Source organism: Bactrocera oleae, chromosome 4, assembly GCF_042242935.1.
Source record: "Bactrocera oleae isolate idBacOlea1 chromosome 4, idBacOlea1, whole genome shotgun sequence".
Taxonomy (NCBI): domain Eukaryota; kingdom Metazoa; phylum Arthropoda; class Insecta; order Diptera; family Tephritidae; genus Bactrocera; species Bactrocera oleae.
The window spans coordinates 1,250,214-1,270,976 of NC_091538.1; the positions used below are offsets into that span (position 1 = coordinate 1,250,214).

The window sequence follows — 20,763 nt, forward strand, 5'->3', positions numbered from 1 at the left end:
ATGCCACGCCGTGGCGCTGTTCTTGCCTCCTTCGTCATCATCTCAGCTCGTTCCTGCAATTATAACCGTTAGTTGTTGCTGTTGTTGTAATTACATATTATGTCAGTTCTAGTAAATAAATAGGTTAAAGGTTAATTTCAGTGCAAAGTCAAAATAGATTTACAGTAACGGCATGGAGTACTTGAGGAGTAGACAAAGCGGTCTACGAAATCGAAACGAAGTTCAAGTGAGCGGTTCAAAGAACTATTTCGTTGATATATTTCAATTACAAAACTAAATTTCTATTAGATTAGGTAATGAGAAGCTACGGTAGAGCTGCAGCCTCTCTCCTCTCATTGGTAATGGTCTTTCTTTTGGTCACAAATTAGTTCCCTTCCAAATTCATTAACCAAGTAATCGGTTTCCAAAATATAATGAAATTATCAGAGTTCTCTTCATAAATATATTCGTGTTCATCGGCAGGTTTTCGAAAACTGCCGTAGTGTCATTTGTCCGTCGAAGTCAATATTTTTGTTACATTCCGAAAGTCCAACTTTTTAACACGCTTCATCATAAGGCTTATTACAAGAATAAACACAAAAGTTGCCAATAACCGTCACCAACTGTACCTTCCGTACAGCTAGCCATCAATGTGACTGTCATTTGCAAATTCAGCGAATGCATCCGTTGATCCATTCGTCCAACCGCTGAACCGTTCTTCCAGTTACTTCTCAAAGTCAGCGAATTCGCGCTTATCGATGCCCAACTTAAGGCGAACAAACTAATGAAAAATCAGCTAAGCATAAAAAAGGGCTAAAACAACCATAACAATGTGCATGGCGATGAATAAATACGAAAATCAACAACAACAAAATACAAACAAAACTTTGAGAGACCACAGTGCAGCAGAAAATAGGATGAAGCAGCAAAATGAAAACGAATTAAATTAAATTGAATTAAATTAAATGAAAACTAAAATTCAAATGAGTTTTTTGGCATTAACGAGCTGAGTTGAGCAGCCGAGCCGGCGATTTGTGGACTCGAAGAGGCGCAGCGGCTGGCGGCTGGCGGCTTGCTTAAGCAGATGGCAGTTGGCTGATGGTTGCTGGCAGTTGACCAGTTATGCGCTTGATATTGCCTTTGTCAACTTATGTTGCTGACATTGGTAACGTGTTGTTGTTGGCGTTCATTGTGCTATGTAATGAAATAATCCACAAATCGATTTCATTTGCCGTTTCGACTGTTGATCGCAGACCCGCTCGCCGACCGCCTTGTTTGTCCACTGCCGGCTTAGCGTACCCAACCGCATGGAGTAGTGTAGGGTCTTCGCTGCTGCCAACTGTCTAAGTTTTGTTGCTGTCAACTGCCTGCTGGCTGGGTTATTGCTTCGTTTGGATGCAAATTAGCTGCAAACAGGCGACTCGTTGCAAGTAGCACCAGCAAACAGCTACACTCCGCTGCATAATGCAAATCCATCCGCTTATTTATTTGTATTTAGCTGCTGCTTTTGGACCCGCTTAGGACTGCAAGGCAGCGAGAAGCAAACGGGAAATGCAAATTGATTGATTTATTTCGTAAATAAGCAGACGACGTTGAAGCGTTTATGTACCAGCCAAGCATCAAGCTTCATTCACTTGAGCGCATTCATTTCTGCTTTTTGGTTCGGAGCTCATTGCGGGAAGTGAAATTTAAGGATCTCAATTTGTATGCATTCACACAGCAGCGACGAGTTGCGTTTCCTGGAAATTGGCGATTAGTGATGGGCTTCCACTTTGCAGCGCTCCACCACAAATGACCTTAATGAAGGCGTTCATTAGTTGCTAAATCGCTTATACAATATAAAGTTTGATATACGTATTCGTATGTTACAACATTTCTAAAAGCACTTACCCAAGCCACTTAGATTTATTCAACACGCATTTTCGTTTATTGTCAATAAATATTTAATTAAAAAACAAAACTCAAACAAAACAATATAAAACTATTATATACGATACAAAATTCACTTCCACATTCAAACTACCGGGCTTGCCCTTTTGCCTTACTCTTTCTTCTGCATGTATCGAATGAGATCGATGATGCGCCTCGAATAGCCATACTCGTTGTCATACCAAGCAATTAGTTTCACGAACTTGTCGTTCAGTGATATGCCCGACTTGGCATCGAAGGTGCACGAGTTTATGTCATGCAGAAAGTCTGACGAGACCACCTCTTCCTCGGTGTAAGCAAGTATGCCTTTCAAGGGTCCGTTTGCCGCTTCCAGAATCTTTTTCTTGATTACCTCGTATGGCGCCGGCTTATTGAGACGCACTGTTAGATCCACCACAGACACATCTGGCACCGGCACTCGGAATGCCATTCCAGTTAGCTTACCATTTAACGAAGGTATAACCTTACCGACCGCCTTAGCAGCACCCGTTGTGGCGGGTATTATATTTTGTGCGGCGCTACGACCATCGCGCCAAAGTTTACCACTTGGACCGTCCACCACCTTCTGTGTGGCTGTGACCGCATGTACAGTGGTCATCAAGCCCTCGATGATTTCGAAATTCTCATGTATGACTTTAGCCAGCGGCGCCAGACAATTTGTAGTGCAGGAAGCCATCGAAACTATGCGCATTTCCTTGTCATACACATCCAGATTGACGCCCACCACTAACATAGGCGCATCCGGTGAGGGTGCGCTAATAATGACTTTGCGTGCGCCGCCTGCGAAATGCGCCGCGGCCTTTTCCATTGTCAGAAATACGCCGGTGGACTCGACAATATATTCTGCGCCGGCACTGGACCAATTAATTAAAGTCGGATCGCTGTGTGTGAAGACTTTGATTTTGGTGCCGTTGATGATAAGACAGTCATCTTCGGCGGTCACCTCACCCGGAAAGCGGCCGTGCGTCGAGTCGTACTTGAAGAGGTACGCCATGTAATGAGGATTGAGGAAGGGATCGTTGATGGCCACGACGAAGGCGCAGTCATCTATGGCGGCGCGCAATACAAGACGGCCGATGCGACCGAAACCGTTGATGCCGATGCGTGACATTTTTGTGGATGTGTTTGTCCGGAGCCGATTTTAATTTAAAGAAAATCACTGAAATAAAATTGCCACACTTCTGGTCTTCGCAAATGTCTACGATTTTTGGAAATTTACTTCGATGTCTACTGTGATTTCAAAAATGCTTTACCAGCAAAAAAAAATCAAATAATCAGCACGAAGAATTTTGAACAAAGGGAAAAAATTTCTTTCTTAAAATAAATGTTGACAGCAATTTCAAAAAAGTGATTGCCAATTCTAGGTAATTAAAATAATTTTCGGGATTTAATCAGTCAACACGTATCTATTCAATTATTGAAATTGTAGTTTCATACTGATAGTTCTTCAGTTTTCGAGTTCTGAAACTGTTTTCGAAGGGAGGGAAGTCAATAAAATATACCAAGGCTTATGTGCTACCGAAAAAGCTTTATAAACTTAGCGTTGAAACATAGGTCTCGTGAGGGAAAGGGAAATAGTAAAGAATAACAAAGCTTAAACTTGAGTTTAAGACATCTTATACTAAAAAAGTATATAAAATCGAAGCATAACTTTAGGCGTGGAACAGGAAGTAACAGCGAGTAGAGAAAGAGAATTTTATACGCTGCAGACGGATTTAATTCAAAGCAATACAACAGCGGACGTAAAGGTATAGTTGACAACAACAAAAAAAGTAATATGCATAAGTCTCAAATTAATTACGAGCGCGAAACAGGACATACCAGGCCACGGAACACACATACAAAGTAGACAACTACAATGCAAAGATATTCTTAGACCAAAGACCAGTGAAGTATAGCGAAGGTAGTTGCGTAAGGAATCCATACCAATTAACCCTTAAATAGGCGTAGCCAGGCGAGAGCAAGCAGTCGAATTCGATGATAATTTGAAGTGTAGAAGACGAGCAGACTGATGAAAGTTTCGTAAGCTTTAAGGTGACTTGGGCAATTTCAACAAGGTGACATTGAAAATTGAGTTATTGTTGTTGGTCTTGGGAGTGCGCCTGTATTTGTAGAGGCTTTATAATTAAAATGCATTAATTATACGAACAAGGCGAGACTTTGCAAGAAAATGCGACATGGCATTTGGTACATTTCCCTGCAAATTGTGATGGACCTGCTGACGTAAATATCCTTTCCGATATTTGTAAATGCAAATCAATTGATGTGTCTGTGTGCCAGCAATGAGCACTTTATCCAACGCACACGTACACGCACATACATACAGATATGTTTGCAAATGCGCTGCGGTCGGTATGCTATTTACGCTGTTTAGCATACATTTAGGCGCAAAGCGCTTATCAAACTCCTTTCATTGCTCATTAGCATAGAATTTGTCGACAATTTACAAGCAAATGACAATCTTAACATCTTCTGTAATGAAGAAGTTGTTCATTGTGGCAAGACCAACGCTTTTGACAATGCCAGCCGATGCGCTTGCCTTGGTGAGGACAATTAATAATGCGACTCATTTGAATTTGGCTTAACAGTTTACTCTCCCACGCAAATAAATAGCATAATTGTGTGGTTGGCCGTCTGTTTCGTCGGTTGTTTAGCAGTATTTGACTTTTGTGGCACATTTGCGGCCCTTATTATTAGGCGTGCAATTATTTTTACTCGTTGTATAAATGTGCGTAAGACATTCGTTGAAAAGGATTTTTTGATGCTCGGGCGCAAATTAAATGTCATTTGAATTGCAAATGACATTGTCGAATTATTTGCATAAAATTTGGGCTCACAAATACCCGGCTGTTGATTTGGTAAGATGGCTATGTTTCGGAATTAAAAATTGGCAAATAAAAATTGATGAAAAAATGCTGTTATAAAAAGCAAACATAACTCAAAAATATAGTTTAATATTAATTAAAAATAAATTGATTTTTTTAAGGTTTAAAAAGAAGTCGTAACTTTTTTATGCTGAAAAGTCCGTCAGAATTTAGGTAGTTAAAGGGGGCAGTTCTCAAATAATTGTGTCTGCAAAAGAACAGTTTCGAGAAGTCATCTACATAAATATTGTAACGCATATTCGTACCAAACTTTACTGACTGTCGTGCGTTTGCTGTTGAAGCGCGTTAAGGAGAGAATTAAGATATCTTTAGAATAATTATTCAAGGAACTCTGACAATGCTATACAGTAGTTACAAGAAAACCCCAACAGCTGTCCGAAACTAAAGACTTAGGATCAGATGTACACATCTTTAACCATGTATCCTTTTAAATGCGCCGATATCACAAGGAAATATTATTCAGCAACGTGTTTGAGTTTCACTTATTATCTGTGTTTCTACAGACCTCGTACTCAGTGGTGCTTTTGTATTAGCTGCCCAAATGGCATTTGACCATATTTTAATAGATCAAGTGCTGCACTTGACAAACAAAACAATTAATTATTAAAATCAATAGTCCTTGTTGCCTTCGCAGTTGTGTTAAATTAACATGCGGTGCACTTCTGTCAACATTCTGGCATTTATTTTTTAATATTTACACTTATCTACACACATACAAACAGCCAGCGCACATCCGCTCTGCTTATCGTGCGCGCTCAGAGATAAAGCACACACATTCCGCCAGGTAGACAGCTAGCACAGAGTAAATGATTATTGACCGCATTAAAAATTTAATTAACATCCATTAATCGAGCGGTAAAACATTTGTGAACAGATGCAACAACAAACACCCTGTTTTTGTTGCACTGACTGTGAATGACAATAAAAGCGACTTACCTTATCGCGCGTGCACGCCAAAAAGTATGCAACGAATAAGCGGCGTATGGAAACTTAAGCGAAAAAAGAGCGCCTCCGAAGGACTGCGGAGAGTCTGTGGGAAACGCCAGCTAGTGCATAATAGCTGAGCTAGAGGGGGCGCGCTTCGGACTGCATTCATCATTCATTCATTTCGCTGGTAACATGTGTAAACCCGCTTACGCGTTTTGTTTTTATTCTTGCTGTGCAGCTTTTTAAGTATTCGCTGGTTTTTTTACGCACATATTTACTTATATACGCTTATGTGCATAAAAAGCGACGAAAAAAACTAGACCAATAACAGCAATAATGCATAGTGAAGCGCGTGTTGCATACTTTTTGGCGTGACCGCATAAAACAATTTGCATTTCCTTTCAACAAGCCAAGCAGCATTTTCACAAACGCAGCTGCGCAGCCAATCCGCCCGTCTGCTGTTCCATCCGTCGCATTGGCCGCTACATCAAGCGTCATCAGTCAACCAAAAACCGCGGCAACAACAACACAATGCAAGCACAATAATAAAGCGAATATACTAATAAAAAGCTGCGCTACCGCCGCCCCGCTCCCGCTCTGCTAACAATGCTATGAAGGCAAACTCTTTTAATTGTCAACGCATAACAAAATGAAAATGACCTAAAAAGATGAGCAACAACAACAAATGCATTTTACAGTACAGCAAAAGCGTCAAAAATAAATATGAAAAATGTATTTTTTGTGGCAAGCGTCACTTGCGGCGGTGCGCACACATGTCAAGTGCGTTATTTGCTAGACCCAGGAGTTAAGAGGTGCGAGCGGCAGCTTCACGGCACGGAAGAGGTGGTCAGTTGTTGGTGAATTGGTAAAATAATTGCTTCGCATTTCCGGTGAACTACATACATTTTGTCTCGCAGCGCGTCCTTTTACGGATGTGTGTGTGTGTATCTCTTGTATGTGCTTGATATGCACCACTCAGCGCTCAAAACCATGCAACAACAGCGACTCAACGGAGCGCGTCAATGTAAACCGCGAAAATCCATTGTGGTCGCGCAATGGAAACGACCACACAGTGTAGTCTGCTTCTTCTTTTTCCCACCGTTGCAACAACTGTCGCCAGCAGAAGACACTACTCCAGCGCTGTTGTGAAATTTCAAAGCTGTGCGCCTAAAAGCACTTTCCAAAATGTAAATGCTACGAGTAGCGTTTAAGCATATTCAAAGGCTTATAGGTAGTTGATTTTGACTGAACGGCCCCTTGAAGAACCCACCGACCACAAGGCAAACTACCTTTGTTCTCTTTGGAGCTTAAGATGCTTTCTGCTATAAACACAATTATTTGAAAAACCCTCATTAGTTAATTATAATTTTTTAGTTTGCTTGAATAAAATAAAAGAACCTAATTGCATATTCTTGCGACAATTTCGCGTTTTTCTCATTTTTCTCATTTTGGTTACTTTTCAAGCTTTAGCTACTGTAGTGTAGCACACTTTTGGGCACTTGAAAAAATGTCACAAATTCTTTCAGTCATCTCCACTGAGTTTTTATTCCGCTTTTGCGTTTTTTTGCAGCGAGCTTTAGCATACTTTTAGATGCCTTACCAGCCCACCTGTGCACAGCCACCCACTCAAGTTGTTGTCGTTGTTGAAGTCTTTTGCATTGCTTAATTATTGCATAAAAATGCCCTTCGGTAATTTGTCTTCATTAGACGGCACTTGGCGTGTGTGAGTGTCCTTCTTTGGCACAAAGCCTGAAAGTAGGCTTTCATCTACTTGGCAAATAGCGGCGCTGCGTTGATGCTGCAACTCAGCCAGTTAATTGTTATTGTACTGCAGATGAAATGTTGACTTGACTTGACTTGTCAGGAAGGCAGGAAAGCAGGAAGTCCTAAGGACAACAACAACAAAAACAACAGTGAAGTGTCCTCTCCGTTATTTCCTACTAATTAAGCTCATAAGTAGGCAACTTTTGTGTTGCGCCGTGCACATATTTATTTATTTGTTGCTGTTTGCATAATCAGCATGCCACTAACTGCAGGCACCATTTCAGCGTTTGTGACTACAACAATAGTTTTCCCGCATGCATTTATACATTCTGTATGCCTTTTCAACCGTTTCCGTTGTCTACATAATACAAAAATAGCTTTAAAGTGTTTATTATGTTGTTAGTGCGCCTGAATGTATGCCTCCAAGTTGACTAGGTGAAATAGCGTATTGTGCACGTAATGGAAATAAAGCATTTCACCCCCTCCACTAACACGCTGTGAGTTGCACTGATGTGATGAGCATGCTGCACAAACACATACAGACATTTACAAATAGATAACTATGTGAAGGCGCTGCATATTTGAGAATGTACATAAGTGAGCTTTTGAAGAAGAATACCTAGTTCTTCAAGGATTTTAAAGAATATGTGCAATATATTCACGTCTCGCTTATTTCATGTATTTCTAAATAAATTTACATAAAAATGTATGTGTAAGTGTGGGGGCGGGGTTTGAAATGGCCGAGCGTGTTAAACATTTTGTCAATTCATTCAATTTGTATTCAAATATTGATTTTTATTCTGTACAGTTGACCTAAGCTCTTTAAGGTACATCTCAAAGGCAGCAAAGGTTATTTACATGTATTTATATGTATATGTTATGTGTGTTCTTTCAATTTATAAAAGTTGTTTGATGCAAGGTGCTCTGCCATAACATCTTTGTCTCACCACCAACTTTAAGTTCTGTGCAGAAATATGTTTAAAGATCATCTATAAATAAATAGATAAATATTTGTTTCTGCTGAGGTTTCATTGCAGCATAGACGAACTATTTATGTTTCAGGAACCTCAAGAGACTTAATAGATCGTGTTTCCTGGTAACTATTAAACTCTTTTTGCTAATTTTGCATTCATCCCATTTGAATTATAAATTCTACATGACATGTTGTAACAAACAAAAAAATATTAAGCTTTTTATAATATGATGTAGGATTTGATCTGTTAAAAAATTTTAAAATTTTTACAAGCTTTCATTTATGTGGTTCAAACAACAAATTTAAAACGGTCTTATAACCCGAGAAATGTCAAAAGGGTCTTAGCGAAATTAAACCTAAAGAAAAATTATGTGTGGAAAAAGCATACAGTTTTAAGCAGTCACCCCGCAAGTAAACATAACTCGTAAGACCTCGTGAAATTCTTAACCTTAAGAACTAGCTTCTAATATGCGGCTCTGGGTTTCCTATATATAATAGTAAAGGCAGTTGTAGAGGCATGTTTCGAAGCAGAGATAAGTAATGGGTTCCAAATTTGATAATATTGCACAGAACTTGTACTAAGGGACTACATGACACTTAGGTCCAATAAATCTTATCGAAGACACAGAAATTAATCTACTTAAATTTTAGCAGAACTTGTATAATAGCTTAGGAGTTTAGAAGAAAGTAATTGAGACATTTTGAAGTTGTATAAACGTATACGAACTCAATATTTTTTCGTCTCTTAACTCAAAAATCGTATATCACAGCAAGATTTTTCTTAAGCCCCAGAACTAAATCCTCATTTTTAAGATTAATTTTTCCAAATTATTTGTGCATATTGTTCATTTATACGTTGTTGCACAGTCGTTTCCTCAACTGATATAAAATTCTGAGAACTATTTTCTTCTTCTTAATTTTATTCGCAGAGTTTTATTTACTTCACTTTTTACATATATTTTTACACTAACACATACAGACAGTAATAAGAAATTGTAGCACTGTTCTACAAATTCAAAAAGCAAACAAGAGATTACCTCAGCTGGTCATCTGACTTGAGAAGACCGACGGTGGGGGTGTGCGTGTGCAATGTGTCACGAAATTAGACGTAAAGGAATTCAGAAGACAGTTCATGTCTAAGCTGATGCTGCCAGCAGCCTTATATACACGCACCAACACACTTGCACGCGCGTTTGCAGAGCATCGCATACGAACACACGGTCACACGAGGCATGAACATTTTTCGGACAATTAATATGTCACCTGCACTCACACACACATACACGAAGATGCAATTGGAAACTAAGCTTCCTGCCAGGATATTGCAAGGCGCTGATATAAGTTAAGGCATAATATAGCTAAAAAGACAGGCCTACAAGAGAGATAGAGATAAGCAGAGAGCGAAAGCAAGCACGAAGAGGCGCCATGGCGTATAATATGTGAGAAAAGGACAGCTAAGAATTTATAACTTTCAATTTAAAGATTGCAAAAAATATCTAAATAAAGGCTGATGAAAAAATCGAGAAATAATTTACTTAACCAAGAGAGCTAAGGGGCCAAGAGCGTGGCAAATATCATTTAAAGCAACCAAGAAAACGCTGGAGAAATAAACTTGCAGTAAGCTGCCGAAAACGAAAATTTGCAGTAAAAGAAAATATTAAAGCAAAATTTGCTGGTTCCGTTAACCGGCGCACAGCAATCAAAGGGTGAAACTAAGAAACTTCAAGAACAATTGAGGAAAGTCAAAAATGAAAGAGCAGACAAGCAAGTGAAAAGCAACAACAACACGCATTCACACATACGCAAAAGTGCAACTAAACTAATGCATATGGGTGTGTGTGTGTGTGCAGTGATTAAATGGAATCGCTTCTTGCGGGTGCAGGCAAGACCGAGACGAGGGAGACTGGCCGCTACGAATTGTTTTTCTAATGAATTGCAGGTGAGGGTTTAATCGAATTTTCTCAAGGAGGCGACTGCGAAAGTAAGAGACATCGGAAATTTCCCACATGCCTACATACATGTGTGGGAGGTCACGATTTGCATATATTGGCCAAAAGTGCGTGTGCATAAGTGCGTAAGAGCGTGTGTATGTGTTTGTATATATAAGCGCATAAAAATTTCTTGCATGTTATATTAATGTTAATGCTTACGCAATGCACACACACGCATATATTTATAGGCATTTTCATATTTATGGCTCTTCAAAGCGCTGGTTAGAGGTACATATATACTTTGCCTTTATATAAATGTCTTTACACTCACACACACACGCACACACACACACAATCGCATACGGTAATATGCTGGCACGAGTTGCTTGAGCAGCAGCATTTTTGCATTGCCAACACATGCGTGTGTTCGGTTTTTTCTCTGTCGGCAGTACATAATAGCGGTACATAAGCAGATTCTTCTGCATTTAGGCAATTTATTCATTTTGAGATTTTTCGCTATTGGTTGCAATCTAATCGGAGATTAATCGGTGTGAGTGAGTGAGTAAGTGATTGGAGCAGCGCAGCAGCGACAGCACCACTAACAACAACTACACAATGACATTGCATTGTTGTTCATATTGTTGTTTCACTGTTCGTCAATTGCATTTGGATTGAGGCAATTTTGTCACTTTTAATTGATTTCCATTATCACCACATGCACGCATGTGTGTGCGTGTGTGTATGTGTGATTGTGTTGCTATCTTTTTGCTGCTTTCGCACATGGTTTATTTAGTTGCGTGATTTCACACCTCGACAAAGAGGCCTAAAGGGGCACGCAAGTTAACTAGTTAAATTCAGGTACACACACAGAACATATATATATAAATATATATATATCCATACATATATGTACGACATAAACCACATAACGGTTAAGTTGACATAAAAATGTATGTGCCTACGGAATATACTTATATTGCCCGGGCACAATATAGCACATAGATAAATTGCCGTTTTAGACATATTTCTTATGAAAAGAGACAGATTTATTATATACGAAAATTTATCTTGATTGAAGGAAAATTGTTATATCTAACTTTTTGTCAAGTAATTTTTATTTTGAGAGATATATTAAATTATATAAATTTTACTGTGTTTGTATTCGTGCAAATAAAATCACACTAACGCTTAGCAACCAAAGGACAAGAATAGATCTCGGTATTAAATTCAATTACCAAGCAAATCCAGCAGTTGTTGCTGTCAGAAAACTAATTTACAACAAAATCGATAATTGCAAAAATAAATTTAAAAAAATGTTCAAAATTGCAAATTTCCAGCCAGGTTTGCATGGAGTTACGGTAATTTCTTGCTAAACATTTTTTATATTTTCTTAACTATTTGTTTTCGCCTTTGTGCACTGAACAGGCATCTTCAAGCAATCATAACGTAGCTTTGTTGATCTTTAAAGTACGTCGGTAAATATTTCCGCCGAAGTGAGTGTATGCATGTTTAAGCCCAGATCTAACTGCAAAGCGTTTTCCTTCTGGGGTCTGCAGCTCAGTGACATTTATTAATTTCTTCTGTGGTCTTGTTGTAAGCAGTCCTTGTTGTACTTTCCGTCAGCAAATCATCACTAAGGAGAAAGATCTCCAAAATTGTATCCAAAATCCGTTACAGAACTCCTTAAAACTTAATTTTCCTCGGTCAGGTTCTGATTGGGAATACAAATTGGTTGGTTAAAAAGCTGGCGTTGACTTGAGGCAGTAAAGTTACTAAATATCCTAGTCATACTGAGTACATTTGTACATTTAAATCTGCCGAAATTAATAGAAACTGCTTTATGCAAAAGCAGTTGAATTAAAGTTATTTTGCTTTTAAACCTTTTCCTTTTCTCTCCACCAAATTTTACCGTTGCATATAATTTTCGAGTCTTTGCTACAACTACATTTAACAGTACTAGAGAGCCAACGCTTCTGGCAGTCTTTAATACTGCAGCCTTCGCTGTACTTAAATCTGGCCACTAGCCATGTGTGGCATGCGTGTATTGGCGTATATTTATCGCACGCACTGTCATCCGCGTCGACCGCCGTAACCGTGAAAACCGAAAATCCTGTCGAGTGGTTTGTTTGCGGCCGCAATTGCAGATTGCTGCGGCCAGCCGGCGAACAAGTCGACCATTGAGTCCGTCGCCACGCTCACACAATCACCGCAGAGTAACGGCAGTTTGAGGCAGGCGCGTATGACAAGCAAGCAGCTCTTCGGCGACGGTGCGACACGGCGCGGCGCAATGCGGTGGAGGTGCGTTAATGATGATTTACCAAATTATGCTAGCCACAAATAAATGCGCTGTAGCGCGACACGTTAACAACACCAGCAGCAACAGTAACAGCAACAATCGTGCGACATTTATACGTGCCTACATATTTGATGATAATTGTGGCAACAGCCGCTTTAATAGTGGCACCAACAATATGGAAATATTATTAATTGAAAATGCATAGCGATATGAGCGTTGTTGCGTATCGTTGGCATGCGGCATGCGGCTGGCATGTGTGTGTGTGAGGCTATGTGGCAAGCACGTTGATTGCCGCGTCGCATTTTCGATAATGTGGTCGCTGCCCAAACGGTAATGCGGTATGCGCGCTATGCGCTTGTTGTATAACTATGACGGCGGCGAACGCCAGCTCGAAACACTGGCGTGCCTGATATTGCGCGTGTAGCATGTGCCAAGTGCCGTGTGGCATATGGCGCTGGTGTGCAACAATTGCCCAGCTGCAGTGACAGCGGCAGCAGAGGCAAATGCAATCGCTAAATGTGATAATTGGCCAATGAAAGTAGTAAATATTTGTAGCTGATCGTCGCCGCTGCTGTTGTCATCGCCACTTAACGGGTCTTATCAGTTCAGTTGCCTGCGTTGCCAATAAATCAGTGATGCGCTTTCCGACGCCAACACCAAAACATTCGAAATTAGCACATGCAATGGTTATGCGTTGTATTTGCCATGCGAACGCATCTGTGTGTGTGTGTGTGTGTATGTGCGTGTTTATGGCCATAAATGCGAATTCATTGACTCGCACAAATTATGTATTTAACAGTAATTTTATGACTTTTAATGACTCGGTCACTGCTGCGTCTGGCTTGCAACGCCGGCCTTGTGGCAAGTCTGCTTGTTGCACTCTGATAATTCATTAATTTCAATATAGTTGCAATTTAATTAAAGGTTCTGGCAGTAATCACAGCATCACAGCAGTGTTAATTGGCGTTAGCTAAAATAATTTTCAGCTCTTCATTCAGTAGTAAGTGATAATTAGCTAAATTGATTTTACATAACATAAGGCAGGAATTTATATTATATGTTCATATAAATAATTCATTGGTTGTTGTAATTGCTGTCCTAAGCTTAACACCCCCTAATCCAAGTGGCGAGTGCAGCGTCGGTGTGATTGATTACCATACATTTTTTTTTTTCATTTCCGGTTGCTAATATTATTCGTTGTTCGTGAAACTAGTTAGTATTATCAATCTATTAATATCTTTAATGTGTTCTAGTTAGATAAACCAATGCTTTCCACTCCTACCTATCTTTTAGTAGTCCTAAATTATTATTTTCGACCCAAAAAAGTTTGACTGACTCATGAATGCCTCAAGGATTCATATTTAGGTTTAAATAGTTGCGTGTCATTAGGTATTATCTCCATCTTAGAGAATTCAATCTAGGTTGTTCTATGTTCATTCTCTATGCAGCAACGAACTATGTGACCCAGAGTCACTTTGTTTTGTCATCCTGTTAGGCAATGTTTTGCAGGCTCGAAATTAACTTTGTTATTGTCTTTGCTTTTCTTAAAAGCCTGCAGTTTGGATTCGTCCTTGCTTAGATGATTTTTTTCACTACACTTACAGCGCTGTTCGTTCCAGCTCATAGAATTTGCAATACCTAAAAGGATGGAGCGAAAAAAAAAATTTTTTTTGGTGCTAATTTGGTATTTGTGAATTATGAAAATAAAAATTTATTTTTCGGGAAAAAATTTTTTTTTTTAACATCTAGAGGCGGCTGTTTTAAAGTAAATTTCCAGTTAAAATTTTTATTTCGTGAAACACTTTTGTTTAGTGTTCTAGAAGCTGTAGAGATTCCTCTTTCTGGCCAATTAAAACTTATCAGCTTAAAAAAAAAAAATTGTGGTCATTATTAGAGTTTAAAAAAAAGTCCTAAACGACAACATACTTTCCTTAAGAGTTAAAATAAATTTTTAGTCAAAAACCGTCAAATTCGATAGTTTTTATATAAATGTAAAGAAGTTAAACCAAGAACAATTTTTCTTTTGTCCAAAAAAAAGTTTAACTCGAAATTTACTTTAAAAGTGAAAAATTTTATTTTTTTATAATCTACAACTTTTACCCTCAGGCTAAGCAAAAGAAAAAAAATTTTCGCTCCACCTTACTAAGTAGCCTTTTTTTTAAGAACCGTAAATTGATAATTATGGAGGGTTTCTTGAGATCAAAAAAATTCAACTGCCATTAAACTTCAACTAACTTAACGCCCTCAAAAGCCTCGCACTCACAATCAGCATATTCCACACTAGTTTACACAAATCTGCTTTACTACTTTACTGCTTATGCAATGCTCTTATCCTGCCTATACTCCAGCCATAATCAATTAAAAATTTCGTTTGCAAATGAAGCGTGCAACGGCGACACAGCGATAACAACGAAATTCGCAGAAAATAGCGAAAATCGAAAAAAATTACATCACAGACAAAAGGATTAACGAACGCAAAAAATCAAAAATCATGAAACATAAAAAACGGCCAAAGGATGTGTAAATGGTTGAAATCAACTGAAAATAGAAGAAAACTGTAAGCAAAATAAATTAACACAAAAAATTTGCAACGAAAAATAGCAAACGATTATAATTGCCAAAGCGTAAATACAGAAATGTCGCTTATTATGTTTGCTTAACACCAATGTCAGCCACCCTCTCTTCCATCTACTTGCGCACTCCCGCCATAATATTGTCCTCGAGCGCTCAGCATCAGCACAAGTGGCAGCAATCAATGCCAGTTGCATACACACATACACATACATCAATGCAGCACACATGTACGTAAGTATATGCACCGCACACCCTGCACACACTCTGCATGCACGCCGCAATAACGTTACTCAGGCTTGCCCTGTTTGTGAATGCAATTGACTGCACAGTAATAACAATCATAACAACAACAAATTATGAAACAGCTAAAGAAAGCAATAAATAGCCACGCATAGGTGAAACGAATGAGAAAAACTGAAAAACGCGGCGGAGGGGAGAAGGAAGTAGAGCCAGCAGAGTTGCCGTTGATATTGTTGCATGCAGAGTGGCGATGTGGCAGAGATGCGAGAACGGTGATACCAACGAGGAGTAGTTGGTTTGTGTAGTTGTTGTAAACAAACAAAAAAAAAACGCGAAAAGCAACAAAATGTGAAACAGTTGTCGCTAGAGTAAAGAGGAGACAGTTGTGCAAGTGTTGGAGTTGTAAGCAGCGCTGCTTCTGATGCTTTAGATGTGTTGCAACAACAAGTAACATATTTCAACTCTGCTACGTTTATGATTGCATATAAAAGTATGTGCGAAAAAAATTTACTATGCTTACTTTTACATACATTATTAAAATTAATTAGGTAAAATTATTTACACTAAGTTTACTAGCGCATAGACTTTACTGTTAAGTCTCACATTTCTAACACTTTTGAGCCGCAACTTTGGATGAACATCTTCTCATGGCGAAGTGATTGTCAACAATAGCTGGTTGCGGCAACTTTTCCTCAAATATGCACATATGTGTTTCTATATCCGAAAGAAAAACATATGTGTGTGTACAAAATGAAGAAAAAACTAACAGCAACATCCCCCACATGCGAGCGTTACTATGCGTTCTTTTGGGTGGTTACGTTTGACCAGCGAAAAGAAAAAATATGCCACACAACGACCGCCATTGATGGGTGCGCTGCTTTGGTATAGGGCGGAGCCATTTCCATGAACTAAAAAAATTGACGAGTCGACAAGCTGTAGTACATGTGTAGCAGTAGACTCAGTTTTTCTAGAGTCCTTTCAAATGCGCCTAAAAAGAAACATTGCTGTGAACAACCGCTGGAATCACATAAGTCAAAACTCGCTGTTCTGATGTAAGTGAATGTATAATTGAATAAAGTAGTTTTACTGCTGGTTGATTAAGCACTTCTACGCTATAGATATCCAGTTTCATGATTTTTACAAAGTTCAAGCAGATTTGATACAAAATATCAAAAAGTATGCCACTTAGCTTGGTCACCTTTACTAAAATGTAACTTTGACTTAACAGCTTTTTGCAATTTTGCCAATATTTTCGCATTTTTTACACCATAGGTGAGTGCGCGAAGCTAACGAGTACGACACGAGAGCGCAGAGAGAACGTAAAAACTATGGCAGCCATTGTTGAAATGAGTTAAATTAAATAAATAAAAATAATAATAAAATTACAGTTATTAGCGGTAAAAAGTGTAAAAAGTCGTAAAATATTTTATACAAGAGAATTAAGTACTCTCTTCAACACAAATGTGTGCAACCAGGGGAGTATGTGACTCTTAGGTGTTCAATGAAGTAACGCCAATATCGCTAGGAAATACTTTTTTCAATCAATTTAACTTGTTAACGCACACATTTGCAATCGTTTTGCTTGTTTGTTTCATCCAAATTCAGTTTGATCACAAGCTCAAGGTCGGCGTGAAGTATGCATTCGTTAAGTGTGGCATAAACTTGACCAAGTCACTTCGATGCAGAAAATGTGTCTCCTACAACTATATTTCAAATAATACATCTTTCAATTAAAATACAATCAAAATTTCTCAAATAACCATCATCGGTGGTGGAAAATCTCATGTTTTAGTCAATGTTCAAGTCGTGGAAGTAAAAATTTTGGACTGTTGTTTTAAATATACCGCTCTTCGCTGGTGAAATATTTTTGCTGAGATCAAAGTTGGTCTTCTGATGTCATTGTTTTTTTCGGAACTATTTCTCGTTTCAAAATAATAACATTTCAGCACAAAAACAATTGCTGGGCGCCAGTAAAAACACTTTATAATTTGTAATAAAAAGAATATTAACTTAATATTTAATATAATTTAGCTTTTTAAGGAAATATACATATTTATTACAAAATTACGCTATAGAACTAAAATAATCATATTAAATGTCATAAATGAGACAATATAACAAGGATGCAATAATTGCTGACATATCGAGATCGTGCGATATTTATGAGTTAATTGGACACTTGAGTGCCACTTATGACTTTTATGGCCCCCAAAAGTTGGCTGCGCCTATGGGGGATGTACAAATATGTGAATTGACGGTAATCGCATATTACGTTATAGTCTTGTGTATGAAGCATTATAAATGTGTTATCTGTGAATAAATAACAAAAAGTAATAAAAGATTTGGGAGTAAAAAATGTTGATTAGAGTAGTATCGATAACAATATGGCAAATCAAGTTGAGAGAGCTTTCTAAATCACTCAAAAATGCGCTAAACTCGAGCGGTGGACCGCAGCACAATGGACTCGTGTGGCATAAGCGTGACGCTGCTGGTGGGAATCTTATCGCTGTGAATGCGAAATACAAAACGTAAACAATGACTTGAACAACTTTGCGGCTACTCACCCCTCTCGCTTCATGGAGCGATCGGTTATTATGACGTATTCGAATTGCGCTGGCAGTTCAGCGAAGTGTTCGTGCAGGTTGAAATTCTCAATGTTACCAAAAATGTTGAGTAGCGTTATGTATGTGTAATTATCTCGTAGTGAGCTGTAATTGAGTAAGGTTAAAGAAAAATCACCACAGTCTACGCAAACTGACCGTTTGACGGCTAAGACATAGTCATTCAACGCTTTAACCTCCGTTTCGCCATTCTGTAAGGTTGTCGACTTTCTTAGCTTTTGTAGATTTTTGAAGACATTTAAATGACTCAAGGCTACACCGCGCTCCCGTTTCACATTGACGAGCTTGTAGTCTTCTGCGATGGGTAGCAAAGTATTTTGGCCCGTGGTAAAACCAGCATTCGCAGTGTCGCTCCACTGGAAGGGTGTACGTGCCGGATCACGTGAACGCCACTCATAACCCTCTTGGTCATTGTTGCATGCCTGTGGGTCGACGGTCTCCTCCCAGGAGATCCATACGTCAGTCATGCCGATCTCCTCGCCGTTGTAGCTGATACTGCAACCGGGCAGTGTGAGCAAGAGTATATTGAAGAGGTCAATGCGTTCAGCACCAAAGCGCGTACCAACACGATTTTTGTCGTGGTTTCCGATCTGCAAAGCAGAAGCATTAAGGTTTGTTATCAATTGAGTTTTATAGCGTTTACGTACCACCCAGTTAGGTGTTCTACCAGGTAGCATGTATTGGAACCATTTGTTGATCAGTTCAGAGTAATGATGAGCATTGGAATACATGCCCAAATTAGAAATCATTTGGAAGTTGAAGGGTATTTGACCACCGTCTGCGGTCTCATTACCGTAGTAAAGCATGACGATATCTATGGGGGACCAGGTCTCGACCATCAAAATACTGTTGGCAGAAAAGGAAAATAATTAATTTCAGCACGCATTGAAAATATAAGTACAGTACACTCACCGCTCGTCTCCACCGTGTTTTACTTGGTAATCTTTCAAGATCTGACGCCACTCATACACCAGATGCGGTGTCTCCCACTGATCAACCGTGTAAATGTGGCGAACATACCCGTAATCCTGTGGATCGTCACTCCAACCACTCACGGGTTCGTCTGCATAGTTACCACGCTTATCAGCCTCAATCTCGAAGGCATGGTAGATGGCATCAATGCGAAAACCAGCGACACCCTTGTCCAACCAGAACCGTAAGACATTCTACAACACAGAACACCATAAAAAGCTCTACGTATTCACCTTTAATTGACTCACATTCATTGCTTCACGCACTTTGGGGTTGCGAAAATTAAAATCCGGCTGTTTTTTGTCGAACTGATGTAAGTAGTACTCCTGACGCACTTCATGCCACTGCCAAGCCGAACCGTTAAATACGCTAACCCAATTGTTTGGCGGTTGGCGCTTGCCATCCACCAACTTACCCGGATGCCAGATATAATAGTCTTTATAAACGGGATCTCTAGCAGCCGATTTGATGAACCAAACACACTCATCACTCGAGTGATTTGGCACAAAGTCCAAAATTATTTTTATATCCAACTCTTTGGCCTTGGTCACCATGCGCTCGAAGTCCTCCATGGTGCCGAATAGTGGATCGACTGCTGTAAAGTTGGAGATATCGTAACCGAAATCAGCCATGGGCGACTCGAGGAATGGCGACAACCAAGTACCAGCAATACCGATCTCCTTCAGATATGGTAACACACTAGTGACACCATTCAGATCACCAACACCATCGCCATCGCTATCCTTGAACGAACGCGGGTAAATTTGATAGAACGAGGCAGTTTCCCACCAAGACTTTGCAGCAAATGTGAGTGAACAACTACAAAAAGCTAATAAACTCACTACCAAGAAGACTCGATCAGCCATTTCCAAACAAGGCAAAGTCGTAATAAATACCGAGTTTTTAGCCGAACGCTGTAATGCGTGGAACTATTTGAAACGTCCGTTTAGCTTCGCTTTTTATGTGCCGTTATCAACAATGTTTGACAGCTGACTGATTAGATTTATTTCTACTTATAAATCATTTATTATCAGTATTTATCAAATCGAATTCTATAAAATATATTTTATTGGCCTCAGAGAACGATTGTTTACTAACATCGAGTTATACCTATGTACTGGCTCTACTAAGATTATATATCTGTTTTGTGTTGCAAAGCAAAACCGAACAATCCAATTCATAGGTGTAGGCAACAGACGTCCATGCATGCTGTGTGTGTGTGTCAAACATTTTCGAAAACTTTTACTAAATGTAGACACTTCCTTTTTGATATTTGTAAACAGTTTGGTTTTCTCTTTTTTTTTGCAATTCCAAGCCCGCACTGATTCATTTCCCTGTCTAAGATTGACTGTGCATAAAGCCAACACAATGGCAATACTCTTATCGTCTTCCTGCCATTCCCTCGCTCTTACTCAATACACTATACTCTCCACGCTTCCCTTGGCTTCACGCTACCTTTCTTGTGGCTACTTTGAGTTCAGCAGCATAAAAAGAGGTGGAACTGGCGTTGCTGTTAGAATTGTTATCGGCATATACGTCTTTGCTTTTGTTTTGCATATGGTCTTCATATATGCGTCTATGTATGTGTACGATGTGTTCGACCGTTAGCTTCCCAAGCAGTGTATAAAATTTCACTTTTTGGCTGCTCCTTTGCACACTTTTCATGGCACCC

General features: G+C 39.2%; 2 protein-coding genes across 3 annotated transcripts; both read right to left on the bottom strand.

The window, feature by feature from the left end:
- Positions 1 to 1,898: 1,898 nt before the first annotated feature.
- LOC106620310 (glyceraldehyde-3-phosphate dehydrogenase 2) lies at positions 1,899 to 3,250 on the bottom strand. Its single transcript, XM_014238770.3, has one exon. It carries the CDS (start codon positions 3,017 to 3,019, stop codon positions 2,021 to 2,023), a length of 999 nt encoding a protein of 332 aa, XP_014094245.1. The 5' UTR covers positions 3,020 to 3,250; the 3' UTR covers positions 1,899 to 2,020.
- A 14,281-nt stretch (positions 3,251 to 17,531) lies between these two features.
- On the bottom strand, positions 17,532 to 20,028 carry LOC106620306 (maltase A3). Of its 2 annotated transcripts, none has more exons than XM_070108540.1 (6): positions 19,358 to 20,028; positions 19,032 to 19,285; positions 18,767 to 18,965; positions 18,258 to 18,709; positions 18,063 to 18,206; positions 17,532 to 18,004 (listed from the first exon to the last, which is right to left on the bottom strand). In XM_070108540.1, the coding sequence occupies exons 1-6, from the start codon at positions 19,955 to 19,957 to the stop codon at positions 17,929 to 17,931; spliced, it is 1,725 nt and encodes a 574-aa protein (XP_069964641.1). In that variant the 5' UTR covers positions 19,958 to 20,028; the 3' UTR covers positions 17,532 to 17,928. The 2 variants fall into 2 exon arrangements, with proteins under 2 accessions (XP_069964641.1, XP_014094242.3); XM_014238767.3 differs by having other exon boundaries at positions 17,533 to 18,004; positions 19,340 to 20,028.
- Between the last annotated feature and the right edge of the window lie 735 nt (positions 20,029 to 20,763).

Coding starts and splice junctions, on each gene's coding strand:
- LOC106620310 (XM_014238770.3), bottom strand. CDS start 3,019: ATGTCACGCATCGGCATCAACGGTTTCGGTCGCATCGGCCGTCTTGTA.
- LOC106620306 (XM_014238767.3), bottom strand. CDS start 19,957: ATGGCTGATCGAGTCTTCTTGGTAGTGAGTTTATTAGCTTTTTGTAGT. Junction 19,286..19,339: donor AAGTGCGTGAAGCAATGAAT/GTGAGTCAATTA, acceptor TCTGTGTTGTAG/AATGTCTTACGGTTCTGGTT. Junction 18,005..18,062: donor CGCTCCATGAAGCGAGAGGG/GTGAGTAGCCGC, acceptor TCGCATTCACAG/CGATAAGATTCCCACCAGCA.